Source organism: Chelonoidis abingdonii, chromosome 1 (genome assembly GCF_003597395.2).
Source record: "Chelonoidis abingdonii isolate Lonesome George chromosome 1, CheloAbing_2.0, whole genome shotgun sequence".
Lineage (NCBI taxonomy): Eukaryota > Metazoa > Chordata > Testudines > Testudinidae > Chelonoidis > Chelonoidis abingdonii.
This window is the reverse complement of record NC_133769.1, coordinates 107665072-107683443: the sequence shown is the minus strand read 5'-3', so window position 1 is coordinate 107683443 and position 18372 is coordinate 107665072. Positions and strand designations below refer to the sequence as shown.

Here is an 18372-nt window from a genome sequence, read left to right as displayed (position 1 = left end):
TTTCAGGAATACAGATATAAAGCTTTTCAAGAAAAGTCAATGAAAAGCTCTGTAATTTGCTCAGATAACAAATACAATTACTTAGATATGAAGTTGTGCAAAGTCTATTGTGATTTAGGCTTGTATCATGAAGCATAAAATTCCTCCATTGTATTCTAGACATTGCAATCATTACTTTTGATCATGAATTCGTCAGTCTGAAACTGACTTTTCTGCCATGCATTAGATTCTGCTTAATTGAAAAAAGATAAGACTGACTACAAATCTAAAGTTATGTACCAGAATTAAAAGTACTCACTATTAGAATTCTAAGAGCTGTTTCACTTCACACGAGGAAAAATGCCTCATTTTCTTAAGTTTACATTGTTTCTAAAATCTCAAACTGATGAGAATTGCTATAAAATTATTGTAGGCACAGACTAGAAATCTGATTAAAGTTTTCAAATCAAGACTGATTAAAAATTAACCATCCAGCAACTCACTGCTGCTGTTACTATAATATATGGTGTTTGAAACGGTGAAGAGAAGTCAACGGAGCTCAGTACCTGACTAGTCCAACCATTTTTTTGTTTTTTTAAAAAAGCTACTGGATTTTTCTCTTCATTCCTCCCCTGCTTCATGTTTAATAACAAACTCTGCCCACCAATTCCAAATATCTTTAAATCTTTGGGTACAGGTTCAGGGTGAAGCTTCCGTTTCAGCTGTTACTGAAAATATATATAGCTTGAGTTTCCTTCTAAGGCCTGACTTCTAGTTTTGCACGCATTATAATTTGTAAGTAACGCTTGTTGCTTACAAATTAGATACTTGATGATACTTCAGCATTATCAGATACATATAAATGGCATACATTTTAGCTGTAGTTATTTGCAACTGTAAACCTGAAGACTAAATATTTGGCCTATATATTTATAGAGCTTATCAGCAACGATCCTTTGAACACAACAGTGCAACCTATCAGATTAACTGCCATCAAAATGTGTTCTCTGTAGTTTTTACTTTGTTTTGGTAATAATGAGCTGTATGTGAGACTTTTTTTTTTTAAACACACTGTTCAAGGAATTAAGTATAACTTGTCAGTATTTAAGTATAAAAATCTGTCTAGAAAAATATTTCACACTGTTTTGTACTCAATCTTTTATCAGACACTTCACTGTATTTCATCACAGATTATAAAATGGATTATTGTAAAGCAATAACCAGTGTGATAAGAGAGCTCAGGCTGTGAAATGAACTGGTTGGTTAATACATTTGTCTATTTGAAAATAGTGGCCAAAAATAAGGGTAATCTAAAACCCAGTGTTTAAATAAATGAGAATCAGCAGAAGAGACCTGACTTACGATAGCTAAAGGCTAGTGACATTTCCACCAAATCTAATTTTTAGGTAGCAAACATAACACAGAAGTCAGCCCTAACTTTTCACCTCTCCAAGCTATTTCAATAGACTAGTTACAAAAGCCCTTCAATGTGAAAGAACCCCTTATCAATTTCTGGCTTGCATTTTAAGCAATGAAGAATGCAGTTCACAACATTCCCAAAGCTTGGAATATACTAAACACATTTTCACTTTTGTGAAGAAACCCACCAACATTATTATTGTAATAATATTATGATATAACCTGTTAGATTTCAAGTGATTGAAAGCTCTCAGCCTACATGCACCTGTGATATACCTGCACTCCTGTGGTGGTGTTTCTTACTGCTGCTAATAAACTTGAAAAACATTCTGAATAAAGATTATACTTTCCGGGCATGAGGTTCTCCAACCCATTTATTATTAGAGAATCCTACTGGAAAACAGGATCATTTGATTGCTGAGGCTATACTACTGCCATAAAACTGGACCTGTAAACTCACCACTTGCCATCAGTGGTGCTGCACTGACCATGTAGACAAGGCTTAAGGGTTCACCCTCCTCACCCTGTTCAAGAAACTGGGAGAAAAGCATCATGCACAGATGAACTTTTAACAATCATTTTCATGCATGTTATTCATAAGATATACAGTGAAAAGTAGTAATGACAACTTTAACAGTTCTAAATGAGATGCATCAGTTGCTCTGTAGATACTGTAAGCTAGAACTGCTTAATGAAATAATTTTCAGTTACTCAGCAGTTTCTCTTCCACAGCAAGCTCAGCCTTATTTTCACTAAGCAGTAGGCCTAAGAAGCTTGTGTTGTGCTCTCAAAACAAGTTGCAATGTAGGGTATAGTTGTGCCTGTGGGTTCTAATGTTGTGCAGTAATAAAATTATGTTGTAGGCAGTTCTTTCTAGTGGACTGAAAAACATTTGTTTGACTATATCATACCAGCAAAGACTGAGTAAATCTTACAGCATTATCTGATCATACTTAAATGACAACTTAGAGATAATATGAGTGGACTTCCATGACTTGGTAGACACCAAAGAGTCTAACACTTTAATATGTCTTCCCAACATGCGTGAATTAGCACTGAACAAGTGTTTATTGCTCTGAGTCCTAATAACTGTTGTGGAAAAGTATGGCTCCAATGGTGGTTACTAACTCAAAATTTCAATCTCAGATAAGTAACTTAGTAGTTTCCATTGCACAGGCCATCACAAATCCCCTCTCTAGAGGACTTTTCCCCTCCTCTATCCCAGTTTTAAACAGGTACTGAAAAACTGCCCTGGCAATATGAACAGCTGGCCTAGACATCTCTGTCCAGAAAATAGTAACTCCCTAAAATATGACACAGGCTCCAGAATCCAGGAAGCAGTCAGAAAACAGGGAACCCAATTCCAAAATGTACATATTAAGTAATGAACAAATATTTTATACAGAATCTCTATGGTCTGGTTTTGGAACCCTTTGGAAAACTGCATTTTTAGGGCAACTCTAGAAAAGACTGGACAAAAAAATCACTCCTTATGGGCATATTACTATACATTTTTATAGAATCAAAGCTAAAACTGTCATTACAATGAGTGTTAGTTCCTCCAAGTTATATTTGTTAGTGATGTCAAGCAGCTAATGACCAAATGTTTTGGTTTTTTTTTATTAAATCAAAATTTGAAAATATTTCAGGGATTTCTTAAACTGTAAGAAATGAATATGTATACAGTAGTTTTCTGTAAAACAAATGCATGAAAACTCCAACCTGGCTGTAAAAAAATAAATCAGAATTCACTGTACTGTGATATACAAAATGTAAAGAATTTACTTTAAAAACTTTAATCTTCACTAAACTGCTAATTCTTTCAAAAAGCAGCAAGAACTACCCTTCCAACTACAGCTCTGGAGATGGGCATCTACTTTAATACTGCTTCCAAAATGGTCCACAAGAACTGATAGTATATAGATGTGTAGTGTTATCAATAATCACTGCAGATTGTGTTGTAAATTGTTGTTTATTTTGGCTCATTTAAACCAATTATGTGCGCTATGCTGTAGAGCCAAAACAGCTAGTTTAACATGACTAATGAGTCTTGCCGCCTTGGCAAATGTATGTCCTTGTTAGTGCAATAAAGTACAATGTACAGCTTATAATAAGGCTACTAATGATACTTTAAAAAAAACTTCAACCATTACAGTGCCTAGAACAGAAAAAGAGTAAACCACAAGCTGTAGTCTAATAACCTAAAGTACCAAAGAAATATAATTTGTGTGTAGCATACTTTTAATTCCTAAACTTTCTGGTATGTTATCCTGCTAAATATGCAAGATGTACACACAGAACCTAGGATTATTTTGGAGGTTTCTTTAGTTCACAATTATAAAGTTGCAAAGGTATATTTTTGCATAACAGCATCAAGTTTTTAATGTGTCCTTTTAATCCTGTGATGTCATTATTGGTGGAATTTTCTGATCCACTTTGCATTAATGCTAGCTATGGTACACAGATTCATATTCACCTTTTCCGAGAGGTAAACATCTATTAACTTCCATACTGCTGTAGTCTTGCGTTTTATAATACTGCCTTAGTGTTAGAAAAGCAACTCTCACTGCAATGAGGTTAAGGAGGATTTGAGCAGACATATTAATAGTTTCTGAGGAAAGAATCCAGTTTGCAACCTCTTCCATTAAGAACATGAAAAAATAGGATTATCAAGTTCACTAGTAACTTTATTGAAACAATACATGTAACAGTTTGATTAATAGGAACTCTTAAATTGGAATTTTAAAGGAACAGACTTATTTTTCCATGGCTAATGGCTATAATTGTATCATGTTACTTAGGTGCAAGTTGTTTCTTCACTGAGCCATCAGAATAACATGGACTGAAGAGACTTGCGTACAGTTGCCATCTCTTGCTGTTGCTGTTACGAGAAAGGAGATAACACTGAACAAATGCAACATTTAGGAAAAAAATACCACATCAGTCTGATATATTGAAAGAATTAAAAGTGAATGTTAAATGATTTTTCTACTTAATGTTCTGTCTTTTCATTTTTAACTGTTTTCCCCCATAAATCAATGCTAATACTTACAGTGTCCATCATGATTTTCTTTTGCAACATAGCCATTTCTTTGCGAAGTTCATTTTGTGCACCTGCTAGAAGGTTTTCATGATTTTTCTCCAGTTCTTCCATACTCTAAATGATAGAAATTAACTTAGTATAAAACGCTAATATTTATTCTCAGTTTTGGTTTAAAAAAAACCCCAAAACCTAGATTTCCAAACAAATCCTATTCACAAACCAGAAGTAAACAGAACTCGCTGAGCACCATACACCAGTGGTATCACAATCACTACAGTTCCAAACTGACCAGTCAGCCACACACCTCATTTAGAAGCTGAAGTATGCAATCAGGCAGTAGAGACACACACACACAGAAAGGAAATACAGTACATTACTGTATTAAATGTAAACTACTAAAAAAAGGGGGGGAGTTTAAAATGTTTTTGACAAAGTAAGGAAACTTTCTGTTCCTGTTTAATTTAAATTAAGATAGTTAAAAGCAGCATTTTCTTCTGCATAGTAAACTTTCAAAGCTGTATTAAGTCAATGTTCAGTTATAAACTTTTGAAAGAGCTACCATAACCTTTTGTTCAGAGTTACGAACAATCTCCATTCCGAGGATGCTTGTAACTCTGAGGTTCTACTGTATCATAATTAGCAAGTTACAACCTTCACAAAGGGGATCATAATTTCATCTTCTAGAGTTATCCCACAACTGGAATTTCCAGTTTACAACAATATACTGAATGTTGATTAGACTACCAACACCATGTAAAATATCTTACTTGTCTAGTACTGGTTAAAAGGGTACTGCATAAAGTTGACTTGGTGAGAGTAGAGCATGAAACTGAGTAACAACTGAAAAGGGCATCTTATAACAGTGGTGTTTTAAGAAAACAACTACATGCTGAACTCTAACAGAAGCCAATGAGAGCTAAAGGTGTAAAGTCCCTCTAATAATCAGGCCTGAGATATATGCCTCTTTCCCCCCCTCTTGTATTCATAACTTAAATGCCCTGCACCACTTTTGCATATTATTTGGGACCTGTAATCCTGCAAATGCTTAATATTGTGCATAATTTTAAACATTAGTTGTCCCATCAAGATAAGTGGGGCCACTCAAAAGCATGAAGTTAAACTTGGGTTTAAAGGTGTGCAGGATTTGAGTCCTGATTTTATTTGGAAGTTCAAGCACTACCACAATCTTTTATTCCATTCACTTTGCATCTTAAATAGTAACTGTAATTTGTCTTTCTAATTTTAACATTGCTTTTATATGACATGTTAACTGAAAGTTTGAAAGTACTAAGGTATGGTTAAATATGCTTTTATTTCAAGTGTGTTCGTCAAATATTAAGATGAGAGGTAACTAGGTTTTAGTTTTGGTTTCTTTTTTAGCTATAGGGCAGGGGTAGGCAAGCTATGGCATGTGTGCCGAAGACAGCACGTGGGCTGATTTTCAGTGGCACTCACACTGCCTGGCCTAGCCACTGGTCTGAGGGGCTCTGCATTTTAATTTAATTTTAAATGAAACTTCTTAAATATTTTTAAAACCTTATTTACTTTACATATAACAATAGTTTAGTTATATGTTACAGACTTATAGGAAAAGACCTTCTAAAAAGGTTAAAATGTATTACTGGCATGAGAAACCTTAAATTAGAGTGAATAAACAAAGACTTGGCACACCACTTCTGAAAGGTTGCCGACCCCTGCAATAGGGTATGAGAGCACCTGTTTTGTTTTCATGCTAACTCTTGACATTTGAAACCTACTCTAAACAAGACTTGGTTGAAACTGACAGTTTTCCTGCCAAAAAATGAGATTTTGTGGGGAAATGTCATTTAACAAAACTTCAATTTTGATGTGAAATTTTGAAACAAAAGAAATTTCCTCTTCAGTTTGGTTTTTCCTCTCACTCCCTTTTCTACTCTAACACTTAAAATCTTTCTCAACTTTTTAAAAGTCAAAGGGGGGGGTTGAGAATTCTGGACATTATTCATTTTACTGCAGTCAGAGGGGGAAAACATGAAATTTGTTTTTCTACAAACAAAAAAAAATGAAACAAACCCTCAAACCTCCAAATGTCATTTCAAACCCCCCACAAAAATAAACACACCTTCCACATTTAAAATGTTTAATTAATTTTTTTTCATTTTGTTGAGTAGGTCTACTCCAAATTAAATTTCATTTTTTCTCTCTCTTTTTTTTGGTAGCTATGTTCAATTTTTTTCAGAATGGTTATTAACTTTTAAATTAGTGTAAACCTAATACACTATATAGTAACTTAACATAACCAGATTCTTCATGTCCAGCTAACTATGAAACTAACCTATTGCTGACCACAGAAAAATGCAATAACACAGACTCGAGTACTGCTGAAAACTTTTTATTTTTAAATTGTCTATGGTAGCAGCTAAACTGTTTTCTGTACCAGAGCTCAGGGGAAATGTAGAACAGTGGTATCTTGGAAACAGATGGTCCTATTTTGTGGTCTTAAATCAGCTTTGATTAAAAAACCACATACTTGGTTTAAACTAGAGAGATACTAATTATATTATTCATCTCACCTATATTCCAGAGCTATGTTCACCTGGCTTCTGAGACGGGAAAGAAGGTAAAGATACAATATAGACTCTTCTTCATTCAAAAGTTAGCAGATCTATCTTATTTTAAATAAGTAGTGACCACTTTACAGTAAGAGTACATCTATAAATTGTATATGAAGGGTTAATAAGGGATGTTTTAATAACTTAGATAATCAATTGTTAAGAGTCCATAATCTATTATACATATTACTTGTCTGTATTGTATTTAACATCTGTTAATCATTTATTAACCATTTATGTTAAGGGTATGTTTATAAAGTGTGTACCACACTTTCAATGTAATATTAAAATACATAGTAAACCAACAAAACCCCAGAAAGTCAGTTAAACTGAAGTGAATATTAATTGCCCCAGTTGGGCTTATTTTCACAGAAGACCCCTATTTTGGACTGACTTCTGTTGCCGGCATCAAAGTGCATACTCAGTTTTAATATTGGTTTATTAAAAGTAATACCCATTGTCCTATGTTTGGAGAACTCACCCAATGAAGCATAACTTCTTATCATAAAAACTATTTAAATTTTAATTTATTTAAAATGAGTATTTATCTTTCTACAAATAGCTATTTGTAAAAAGATTACTGACAGTGGGTAGCACTATTCTATGGTAGCCATTCACTCTTCTGAGACCTCTACCTCTAACACAAGCATAACAAATGCTAAATTTTGACTTATGCTTTTTTGTGAAATATTACACTATTTTATTTAAAAGAAGAAGTGTTCATAACATTAATCTAATGCCTAGTCTTCACGCAAAGACACATTGGTTGAACTACAGTTCTGGTTACTCTTAATTTGATTTCAATCTGATTTATCAGTTTAGCTTGCACTGGTAAATGTACAGATGCAAGGTAAACAGATATAAACAGTTTTAATCAGATGTGTGTGCTCACCCAGTGGTTTGACTGGCTTAATTAAATCACTTTTTAAAACAGATTTTAGTTATGTGAGTACAACTTGGGTATTTAGACAAGACCTTCATGGAAAAGGAACTATCCTTGCAGGCTCCAAAATACCACTACACAAACATTCTTGATTAATTAAAGGAACCATGTGTAAAGATGTCTTACTAGTATCATCCTTAAATGGATTTTATTTCAATAATTATTGTAAAATATAGCGAATTTTAATCCTATTTAACTGTAAATTTCAATGCAGCCTTACCTATGGAGTCATTAAGAATCCCTCTAACAGAATCATGGTCTAACTTTAAAAAAGGTATATATACTGGACCTTTAAGAACTGCTCATACAGCTGTTTAATTGTTTTCAGTCTCTGACTCTGAACTATTCTTGCTTGTTGAAAAACCTTCTGTTGCTGGCGAAACATATTCTAAAGCACAAAAAAGAATCATGTTAATTGACAAGCAGTAGTTAGGTCAATGCTGTCAGGGTTCAAAAGTATAAGTTTCTCCTTCACTGGAAATCCACGTTCTAGAATCTATAACATGGATCTCTGGTAGAAAACAGGGATGGCAAGGAAAGGGGAAATGCTGTCCAAATCCATTCTCTAGACCTATGTTGCTGTCAGGGGACAGCACAACTTGCAAACAGAAGAGGAACACAATTTCTTCCAAGTAATCTGAACTGGTGCAATGTGCTCTCAGAGTAATTGTGCCCCTCTGCCATTATATAGCTTCCTTCCCCCATTATTAGGGTGACTGCTCTTGCTCTCTGTTCCTTGTGAACAGGATCGGGTGTAAATACTGTAATTCCCCAATGTCATCCTACCCTACACAGACTTGGTATCACTTCCCTATTTCCATCCCAAGCATAATGTTCCAGTCTCTCTTACCCTACCCCACAGTCTCTAATGGTATGAGTGGAAACTTGTCCACATATAGTGGGACATTTAGGGTCTGCTCTGATCTTCCATGAGAACCTTGCATCTCTCCACTGGGTCAGCATGTGGCTCCTGCACATGAGAAGCATTTACCTCTATATTGATAAGGCTAGGGAGATACACTACAACATCAGATAGTCTTTATCACCTCTTCAGTTTGCAATACATCTGATAATTTATAAACATTTTACACTTGGGAAGTCCTAAAAAACAAAAGAAAACTTTAAGACACAGGCAGTCCCCAACACCATATGTTTTGTCTGAAATTCACCTAAAGTGTGTTTATACCTGTAAGAGGTTGGTGTCTAACAAGAATAATTAGCACTTCTGAATGTATTATAAAACTAATGTATCAAACAGTTGCCAGGCTAGAAACAAACCGCTAGTTTTTCTTCCTGTTCCTCTGCTTTCTGCATGTCCATATCCCATTGCTGAAATAAAGTCAGGAACTGCTGGGAATACTCCTGGTTGAGCTTCTGTCTATAAATACATCACAATAACATCTAGAGTTAATTGATCACTTATGAAAAGTGCTATATATTATCATCCCCATTTTACAGGTGGAGAAACATGTCTCAGTTGGCCTGGTTATTAATAATTGTAGAGCCACTAATGCCAGAAGAAAAACTTTAAAACATTGTTTTTATAAATAATACTGTTTACATAGGATTAGAAGATGAATTCCCCAAATGTGGGTTTCTTTGAGTGGATGGTTTGGAAGTGGGAAGAGGAAGGTCTATTTTCTTGAAGTTGAAGACCTGGGGCTTGCATAATTTTTCTACTAGTATGTCAGGAATGGCACAAAATAAAGACCTAAGCTACTTTTGCTCATTAAAATGTTGAAATATGACTCTAAAAGGATTCTGGGTTCATCAGTTTGAAAAATTAAGAACACAGACGTTTGTTTATAGGTAAACTAATGTCATTTAAAGTTATGTATTGGGCAGAGTGTATTTAAATACAACTACCAGGTCAATATCCAAATCAGAGCAAATACTATCAGAAATATCCAACTTGTTCTGATTTTTTAGGGATGTTTATGAAAAAAATTAGGGAGGTTACTTGGACCAGTGGCAAGTGTCAAAGGTGCAAAGCCAAGTACAAGTAGAGGGGGGCTGGCTAGAGCCTTGAATGCTTGCCATGCATTTTAGATGCACTTCTGTGCATGTTACAATTATCAAGACCCTTCTGTCTCCCTCCCCGCCCCCACAAAAACTGGGACCTCTCGCTCTCCACTTCCCCTCTCTCCACAGTAACTGGGACCTCTCCTCCACGTCCTGTCCATTGCTAAGGGGGTAGGGAAATTGGGTCCCCAGGAACCACCCCTAAACATGGAGAAGGAGAGGATGGGCATTAGGAAAGCTGCCCTACTATTCCACATAGGACTCTTAATTACATTGGCAACTCTCACAGGGAATCTTTGGCATAAAAACAAGAAGGTAGGTTTATACTGATTCACAGGAATTTAAATAAATTAGCAATTAATACATTGTGTGTGTATGTACAATATTTTATCAATGCAGTTTTAAAATACCAACATTACTCCTGGATGATAAACCAGGGGCAAGTCTACACTACCACATTACATCGATGCAGCCGCACCTCTGTGGCGCGTCTGGTGAAGACGTGCTATGCTGACAGCGGAGTGCTTTCCTATCGGCATAATTTCTCCACCTCAACAAGAGGTGGAAGCTATACCATGGGAGAGAGTGTCTCCTGCCAACATAGCGCACAGTGTGTACAACACTTATGTCGATATAACTTACATCTTTTTCACACCCCTGAGTGACATAAGTTACATCAACTTAAATAGTAGTGTAGACCAGCCCCAGGAGTGAGTTATGTTGGTCCTTCCAAATGAGTGCCAATAAAACCTTCGTATCATATTGTTAAATATTTTCAACATATGTTATAGGTGTCTGAAATATTTTACTAGTACCGTTTTTCACCTCCCTTTGCCTTTAATGCCTGTCTCTGTGAGTAATTAAACATGCCTCAGAGAGAAAGAAAAATAATGAATTAATAGTTAAAAAAAATTCAAAAGACCTTAGATTAGTTTTCAGTACATAATAAAATTTATGAGTAATATTTTTTAGTTTGTAAAAAGCATTTGACTTTTTTTAAAACCAAACAATCAAATCTTACTGAAAATTTCTACTGGAAATTTTTCAGTTTTAAAGTGGAACAAAATTTTGACCAAAAATAAAATTTTATGTTTGCTCAGAGACTTTCATGTCAAATTTCTCTTTCATAAAATAAATGAGATGTGTTACTCTATTATTGCTGATTTAAACAAAGCAGACACACCTAACCAGATATTTGGGTAGAATGTCCCTTGTGGCCCAAGTAGATATGACACAATTCCCTGATGCTATGAGAGTAGATTCTGTGGTCCAAAAAATAGGGCTTTGGAGCTGTGCTCCGGCTCCGCTCCAGCTCCAGGCAAAAACCTGCAGCTCCACTGCTCTGGAGCTGCTCTGCACTCCAGCTCTGGGCTCTGCTCCAAAGCCCTGCCAGAAAAACAAACATTTTTTCCAGCAGTAACTGTGACTCTTACCTCTGTTCTTGCTGTGTTTTCCAAACATGTTCAATTTTCTGGTTACTGGTTTTAAGAGAAGCCTTAGTATACATTTCTAATCTTTTCCTCTTAGCCAAGAGAGCCTTGTTAATGTCAGCTGTATTTAGACAAATAATAATCAGAAATTGTATTATGTATTGCAACAGACCTACTATGCATTTTATTAGGAATTTCAAAATATTTTACTCTTACCATTTTTTTATATAACTTGTATGTTAGTGAAGCACACACAAAGTTTTGTAATTGAAAAATTGCTCATATGACTTGGGCTGCTGACTCTTAAAAATATGATTTATTGAAAAAGCACCGACTAAAACTGTTTTGGAAAAATATTTATTAAAGTTATATGGCTTTAAGTAGCAAAAGTGTGGGCCTACCACCACTGTCAAAATCTTTTAAATGAATGTAAGTGGTAAACAATTTCTTATTCTTCAAGCACATTAAATAACTTTAAAAAAGGATAGTTTGAGTAAACATCACTGTTTTATTGTGACATATATAAATTTGTTTGGAAAGTTATTAAGCAAATTACAGGTATACCCAATTTCATGCCTGTAACAATCACTTTGTTCCTTCTGCTATAAATCACTTCAAGGCTATATCAGCTGATCTCTTATTGTCCCTCTGTACTGGCTCAGACTGATGTCTCATTGCTAGCTCCATTCTTAACTATTATTTCTGTGCAGATGGCATTATCTCTTTCTCTCAACACATTTTCTGATTACTCCATATCTCATCCTTTTACCTATCTTTTAGTCTACATTAGACTAAATTAACTTCCTATTATTTAATTATTCAAAGACTGAAGTCATCTTCCTGTTAGACTGCTCTGACTAGCAAAGCATTCTTATATTTACCTCCAAAGCAAGAAATCTTGGGCATTTTTAAATAGTTAATTCATACACAAGGGAGGTCCGTAAGATCCACTCCTACTCTAAGGCCCACATACAAAAGATATTTATTCTATAAGACATCTATTTATATATGATATAAAAATAAAATTATTACTCAACCAATTGTTGAGTAGATGTCATCTTGTTGTGATGACCCTTCTTTCCTGTCCTCTTCCTTCCCACTTCTTTTTGCCCCTTTGTTTCACAATGTGTTAATTTATATAATAAATTTATGTCCCTGTTTTCTTACACCCCTCCTACATTCCTGATTTTCAGTTTGCGACTTCACTGTGACAAAAACGGGAAAGTGAGAGGGATAGCTTTTTCATTCATACTGCCCTGCCACTCTGGAACGCTCTCCTCTAAATAACTGCATAAGTTCTTGTCATCCTTCATCTTTAAAATCTTCCTTTCTACTTTAGACTGTGATTGGTATTAAACTCCACTCATGTATCCTTCCATTCTCTCTTCTTTGATCATTAGTCCATAAGAATACTTGCATCTTCACTATGTTTACATTTTAGCACTTATCTTGTATTGTTCCATTTATACATGTCAGTTGTCACTACCTGCTGGAAAGTGGCTGTATCCAATGCTATAAAAAGAGATCATTTTACTCTTCCTCTCACATTAAACCTTTGATACTTTAATTAAAGCTATTGTTATAAAAAAGAGTTAGACTATATACTTTCAATGTTGTTACTTAAACATTAATATTTCTTAATTCAATACTATATTAATAATATTTTAAAATACACTTACCTCCAAATCGTTCCAACATAGTCTGCACTTCACCCCTACAAAATATTGTGTTTCAAAAACTTGATATGACTATTTTTGTATAAACGACAATAGAATTAGATCCATTGTATATACCTCAAAGTTTAACTGTCTAGTTTTAACATCTATTGTATTATTATTTGTAACTGCTGACAAAATTGTCACTGTTGTACAAGACAGAAAATGATAGCAGTACATGTGCCGAGGAATGTACAAGTTAAGAGAAATACACACACGATAGCCTGCAACAGGAAGCCTAGAGATAGACTTGCATGATTTTTCAGTTATAGTTTTCTATTTAATTAACTTACTAGGGACAAGGGAGTATTCAGTCTGTAAGGGGATATGTTTGAGGAAAAGACAGTGAATTGGTAAACCAAAATTGGGAGAATTCTATATGTAAGAATGATGAGGGACATGGGAAGAGATAAATGTGCCATCATGGTTGGCATCACTGGAAGAGCAGAGGGTGATGGTACAAGATAAGGTGCAAGATGTAGATTGGGATGGATTTGTATAGCACTTTTAAGGAAAAGCCAAGAAGATTGAACAGGTCTGTGTGGCAGTGAGGAAATAACTGAGAGATTAAATAAGGGCATGACATTCTGGGCAACAGGAAAGGAAGATCTCTCTTGTTTACATGCATCTTTTCTGTAGGGTACCATTTTCTTTGTCCCATATAAGAACTGGTTTCTATCTCAATCCCCCAGACTTCACAGACTGGAATCTACTATCACTAAGACTTATTCCAACTCTGTATATTTTCAAACATAAGCCTCAAAAGGCTGACTTTACTTATAAAAATAATTGAATCTTTTCAAGTAGTAATGGACACGTTTAATTTTTGAAGCATTACTGTCATTCTCAAGAAAAATAAGAACTGGGAAGAGGTTCAGCAAAATGATAAAACTGTTTAGGATGGAAATCAAATTACCTTTAGGAGAAAGCAAGAATTTTGAGAAGCCAGAAAACAAATATTAATAACTTATTTGGTTAGCTGATAGTTATAGCTATTCAAAAGTTGGCATTGCTATATAAAACATAGAATTTTTCCTTTTTTTTAAACATAACTGTAGTCTGGCCTACTTTACCAATATATTACTAATAGATTTTACTGTCTTTAAAAAAATATCTGATTAGAATCTACTAGGAGAAAAACACACATGTTAAATTTCAGTAATTAATATCTATGTGGAAATTTTTTCTTAATAAAAATAAGATTTTTAAGCAAATTACCCGACATCATCTTCAACGACTGCATGAGGAGTCACTGAAGGTCTTTTTTTCCCATGTTTTTCAATTACTGGAGTGTCACCTTTATATATTAAAAACAAACAAAACAGACACCACTTACAAAATATTTTGCTGGAAATTATTTTACTTAAAAGCGATAATTACTTATGCATAATCCTGCTTTCTTACAAATCTCATCATATAGGATTTCCAGTCTTGGGTTTTAGCTCTCTAGCATGAAACAAGCTGGAACTCCTCTAGCTCTTAAAACTATGGCTATCTGATGCACTGGAATCTTGGACACAAATCCTTCCCCAGTGTTGAACTGGCACTGCCTCAGTTCCTCCTATAACCTCCTCAGTCAGTTCCTGAATGCTCAAGCAACAACAGCTCGCAAAACTGAACATTTGCTAAAACTCACCACAATCATCTCAAAAATGGAAATAATCTAAACTTTAAAAAACACAAATCACTTACATTGGAAACCTAAATTTGGAGGGTAAAAGAGGTGAGTGAATGGTAATACTGTGAAATTTGATCAGTTAAGCAAGGCCGGCTCTAGCAATTTCACTGCCCCAAGCACGGCGGCACGCAGCACGGGGCGCTCTGCCGCTCGCCGGTCCTGCGGCTCCGGTGGACCTCCCGCAAGCTTCCCTGCAGGGGGTCCGGTGGTCCTGCGGCTCTGGTAGATCTCCCGCAGGCTTCCCTGCGGATGCTCCACCAGAGCCGCAGGACCAGCGGACCCTCCGCAGGCACGCCTGCGGCAGGTCCACAGGAGCCCCCTGCCGCCCTCTAGGCAACCGGTAGAGCGCACCCCATGGCATGCTGCCCCAAGCATGCGCTTGGCGCGCTGTGGCCTGGAGCCGGCCCTGCATTTAAGTAACTATCCCTTCTTTAAAAAGATTCCAAATGCACAGGATTTCCACTCCTGTAGAGCAAGAAACCTGAGGGCTATCTCGCACTGGAACTAGAAATATACATTGCCAAAAATGTATTTATGAATGTTTTCACATTTCTTAAAAAACAGTATGAGCCACAGTCCAAAGCGTCACTAGAGATTCCAAAGAACAACCAACTTTAGGGAGTGGGAGAGCTTGAGTACCCTTTCAGAAATATTGTTAACATAGACCAACAAAACACAAAATGGAGACTCTTTTCTTGAGGCCAAAAGCAAATACTAGGTGCAGCGCCTCAAGTACTTATATACAGAAGAACTCTGTGATTGTTTGAGTTTACTTTAAATTATTTAAACTGGAACAATGGAAGAGAGGAAAAACCAATAAAGGACAGAATGTGCCTATCAAAAGACTGCATCCAAAAGAGATGACAAAATCAGCTTAGAGTTCCAGGAGAGAACATCTTTATAGACTGTGTTCAGAAAGTAACTGAATGAGAGATATTGGAGGGAACTGAGGCATGGTGAGGGAATGAAACACTGGGGAGGGACTCATGCCTAGTGCCAGTGACTCTCAGGGGAAAAAAAATCTATAAACTAGGGCAATGGTTTTCAACCTGTGGTTCATAGATTCCCTGGGGGTTCCCAGACTATGTCTAAGGGGTCCACGAAAGGTGACTATGAAAATTAAGCTTCAGATCCCAGAAAAGGCATTCTGTTTTTCTGATAAATCAAAAGTATGTGAATACCCCCATCTCAGGTCAAAACCTGGAAGCACTATCATTACCACAGAAGCCCACACTTTAGCGCCCTTTCTCATGCTGTGTCAAATGCTATGCCAAGCAAGCACAACATTTATAGCTGAATTCTGTTCAGTCAGTTGTCAGTCTAAGACTTCTATGACAGGGGTGCGTAGATCACAGGTTCAATTTCCAAAGGGGTCCACACCTCCATTCAAAATTTTTTAGGGGTTTGCAAATTAAAAAAGGTTGAAAATCACTGAACGATGGAGCTTCAGGCTCTCCCACAGTAGGAAGGTGAGATCAAAGTAAGGGAATCCTGGTGCGATACCTTTAAAGATTATTCTGCTGTTAGCTCTTTTGGACATCAACTAACCTGCTAACAAAGCTAGCTGAAGGGGAGTAAGTACTTCTTAAAATATAGTTATCATCAATTGATTTTCTGACATGACACTATACAGAAGTAGAACCACAACTGTGTAAGAGGAGCATTTCCAGTATCTGTACAAAACTTCTCTTTTGAAATCAGTTTTGTTGGCATCTGATGAAAATTCTGTAAAAATATTTACACAAAATAATTGTTTTGATATATAATGTGCGAGGGACCACAGTTAAATGGTAATTACGTATATAAACAATGAAATGATTGCAGAATTTGTGACATGCCACTCAGTGACTAGAAAACTATATCATCTGCTGTTTGCACAAACTAACTCTGTGCAAAAACCTTTCATTTCACTCTGAAGGGCTGCCATCATTTGGTTGGTCAATTCTAAATTAAGTCCCATCACTGTATTTTCCTAACAAAGCATGTCCGTTATGACAAACTACACTTTCTCAAGACAAAAGCAAGAACTCCTTTACTGGCTGGCTGATCTCTCCTTCCTTCTCTTTCCCCTTTCCTTCCTTGTTATCTATCTCCTCTTCAGGCTACCCTCTTGCCCTCTCACCCTTCTTCCTCAAAACTTCTGCCCATTTTTCTTACTGTTTTTCACTCTCTCCCTCTCCCTTCTTTTCACTGCCAGCACTACAATCCAAATCCAAATCCCACCCTTTGACATGAGAACACTTTCCTTGCACAGCTAGGTACATCAATCGGCACCTGATCTGTGCATCCTTCCTTACATCCTTTTGTCTACGTGGCTCAGACAAAGCAGGATGGAGAACAATGTCAAGCTTAACCAGAGAAGAAGAACATGTTGCTCTTGCCTGAGCAGTGCTTTCATGTCATCAATGGCCTACTGAGAACCACAAAACAACAGCACCATCTTGGAGACTGAAGGACAAGAGGGAGTTAAAAAAATCTTATTCTATTACAGGCACCAACAATAAACCTCAGACATATAATCGCATACTACATGGAGCTGTTCCATTGTTTTAAAAAGTTCTCTCCAGGTGATGGTCAGTCAAAATCTTTAACTTAGAAGTCAAGCTATCAGTAGCAAAATTATGAAACCTTAAATTAGGTAATCACTGTGACATAGAAACTACCTTGTTTTTATTCACCATCAGAAATGTCAACAAGAAACAGCATTATACTGTATCACTAATCTTTCAGTAATTTTAAATATATATTTCGATAGATAGATACACACAAACACTCTCTCTTAATAAAACTTGATGAAATAATTTCATGGGATATACTGCACCTTCCCTAATATCTTCTTCTGATCCACTCAAGTTTTTCTTTTCCTCTTCCTGAAAGTCATAGGCACATAAGGCCTGATCTTCCTGTATTGGTTTACCAGCTTTCCCTGAATGCTTTCTTCCAGATGGTGCCATAATCAGAGGCTTTTTCTCTACTGTAACAAATATACTGTATTTCTAACCACTCCTTCCCATGATTTTTTAAAGAGTAAAATTTCAGTGATTCCTACTGGAAATACATACATACATTCATTTTCTGTATTACTTTAATTTTTAGCTACACTTTGTAGACTTGGTTTCTAGTGTAGTTCACATAAAATAATACAATTTTATTTTTAAAACATTGATAGTGCCCCTGTAAATATATGGCATGCATTTAGTTACTCAAAGCATTAGAGTTGTTATGTGTGCCTTTGTACAATAGTTAAAGTGAATGTTTAAAATGACATATTTTGAAGAAAAGTTATTAAATATTATTAAATATTGCTAAAATGACATTAAAAACCTTTTTTAATGCTTCCTGTTCAAGAAAATAACATACACATATAGTAAAATGTGCTAGAGTGCATGGCTGTACTAAAATACCAAATTACATGATCAGAATCTGGCTGTGGAGGTATTTTAGCCCACATAAATGATTTTCAAGCCACTCTTTGGGGTACTTCTATGTATAAATGTGTCACCGTGATCTATACTTTTAAAAATTCCTTCAAAATAAAAAAAATAAAAAAAT

General features: G+C 35.7%; 2 protein-coding genes across 5 annotated transcripts in view; one reads left to right on the top strand and one right to left on the bottom strand.

Moving 5' to 3' along the window:
• The window catches only part of CHPT1 (choline phosphotransferase 1), a 39499-nt gene extending 35054 nt beyond the window's left edge, over window positions 1-4445 (top strand). For 2 of the 3 annotated variants that reach the window (XM_032781950.2, XM_032781951.2), the window contains exon 10: window positions 4200-4381. In XM_032781950.2, coding sequence (XP_032637841.1) covers window positions 4200-4244 — 45 coding nt within the window. In that variant the 3' untranslated portion in view covers window positions 4245-4381. Of the gene's footprint in view, window positions 1-4199 lie in introns of all 3 variants that reach the window. The other variant, XM_032781949.2, reaches the window with a different exon arrangement.
• Window positions 4191-17790, bottom strand: SYCP3 (synaptonemal complex protein 3). 2 transcript variants are annotated; one of them, XM_032781953.2, is made up of 8 exons: window positions 17642-17790; window positions 14361-14439; window positions 13107-13141; window positions 11431-11548; window positions 9254-9353; window positions 8265-8363; window positions 4451-4555; window positions 4191-4279 (listed from the first exon to the last, which is right to left on the bottom strand). In XM_032781953.2, exons 1-8 carry the CDS (start codon window positions 17772-17774, stop codon window positions 4226-4228), a joined length of 723 nt encoding a protein of 240 aa, XP_032637844.1. In that variant the 5' UTR covers window positions 17775-17790; the 3' UTR covers window positions 4191-4225. The 2 variants fall into 2 exon arrangements, with proteins under 2 accessions (XP_032637844.1, XP_032637843.1); XM_032781952.2 differs by lacking the exon at window positions 4191-4279 and having other exon boundaries at window positions 4391-4555.
• Window positions 17791-18372: the final 582 nt, after the last annotated feature.

Excerpts from the sequence above, each read along its gene's own strand:
- SYCP3 (XM_032781952.2), bottom strand. The coding sequence starts at position 17,774 with ATGGCACCATCTGGAAGAAAGCATTCAGGGAAAGCTGGTAAACCAATA. Across the intron at positions 14,440-17,641 it reads AGAAGAAGATATTAGGGAAG|GTGACACTCCAGTAATTGAA; the intron begins GTGCAGTATATC and ends TAATATATAAAG. Across the intron at positions 13,142-14,360 it reads GTCGTTGAAGATGATGTCGG|GGGTGAAGTGCAGACTATGT; the intron begins GTAATTTGCTTA and ends AATATTTTGTAG.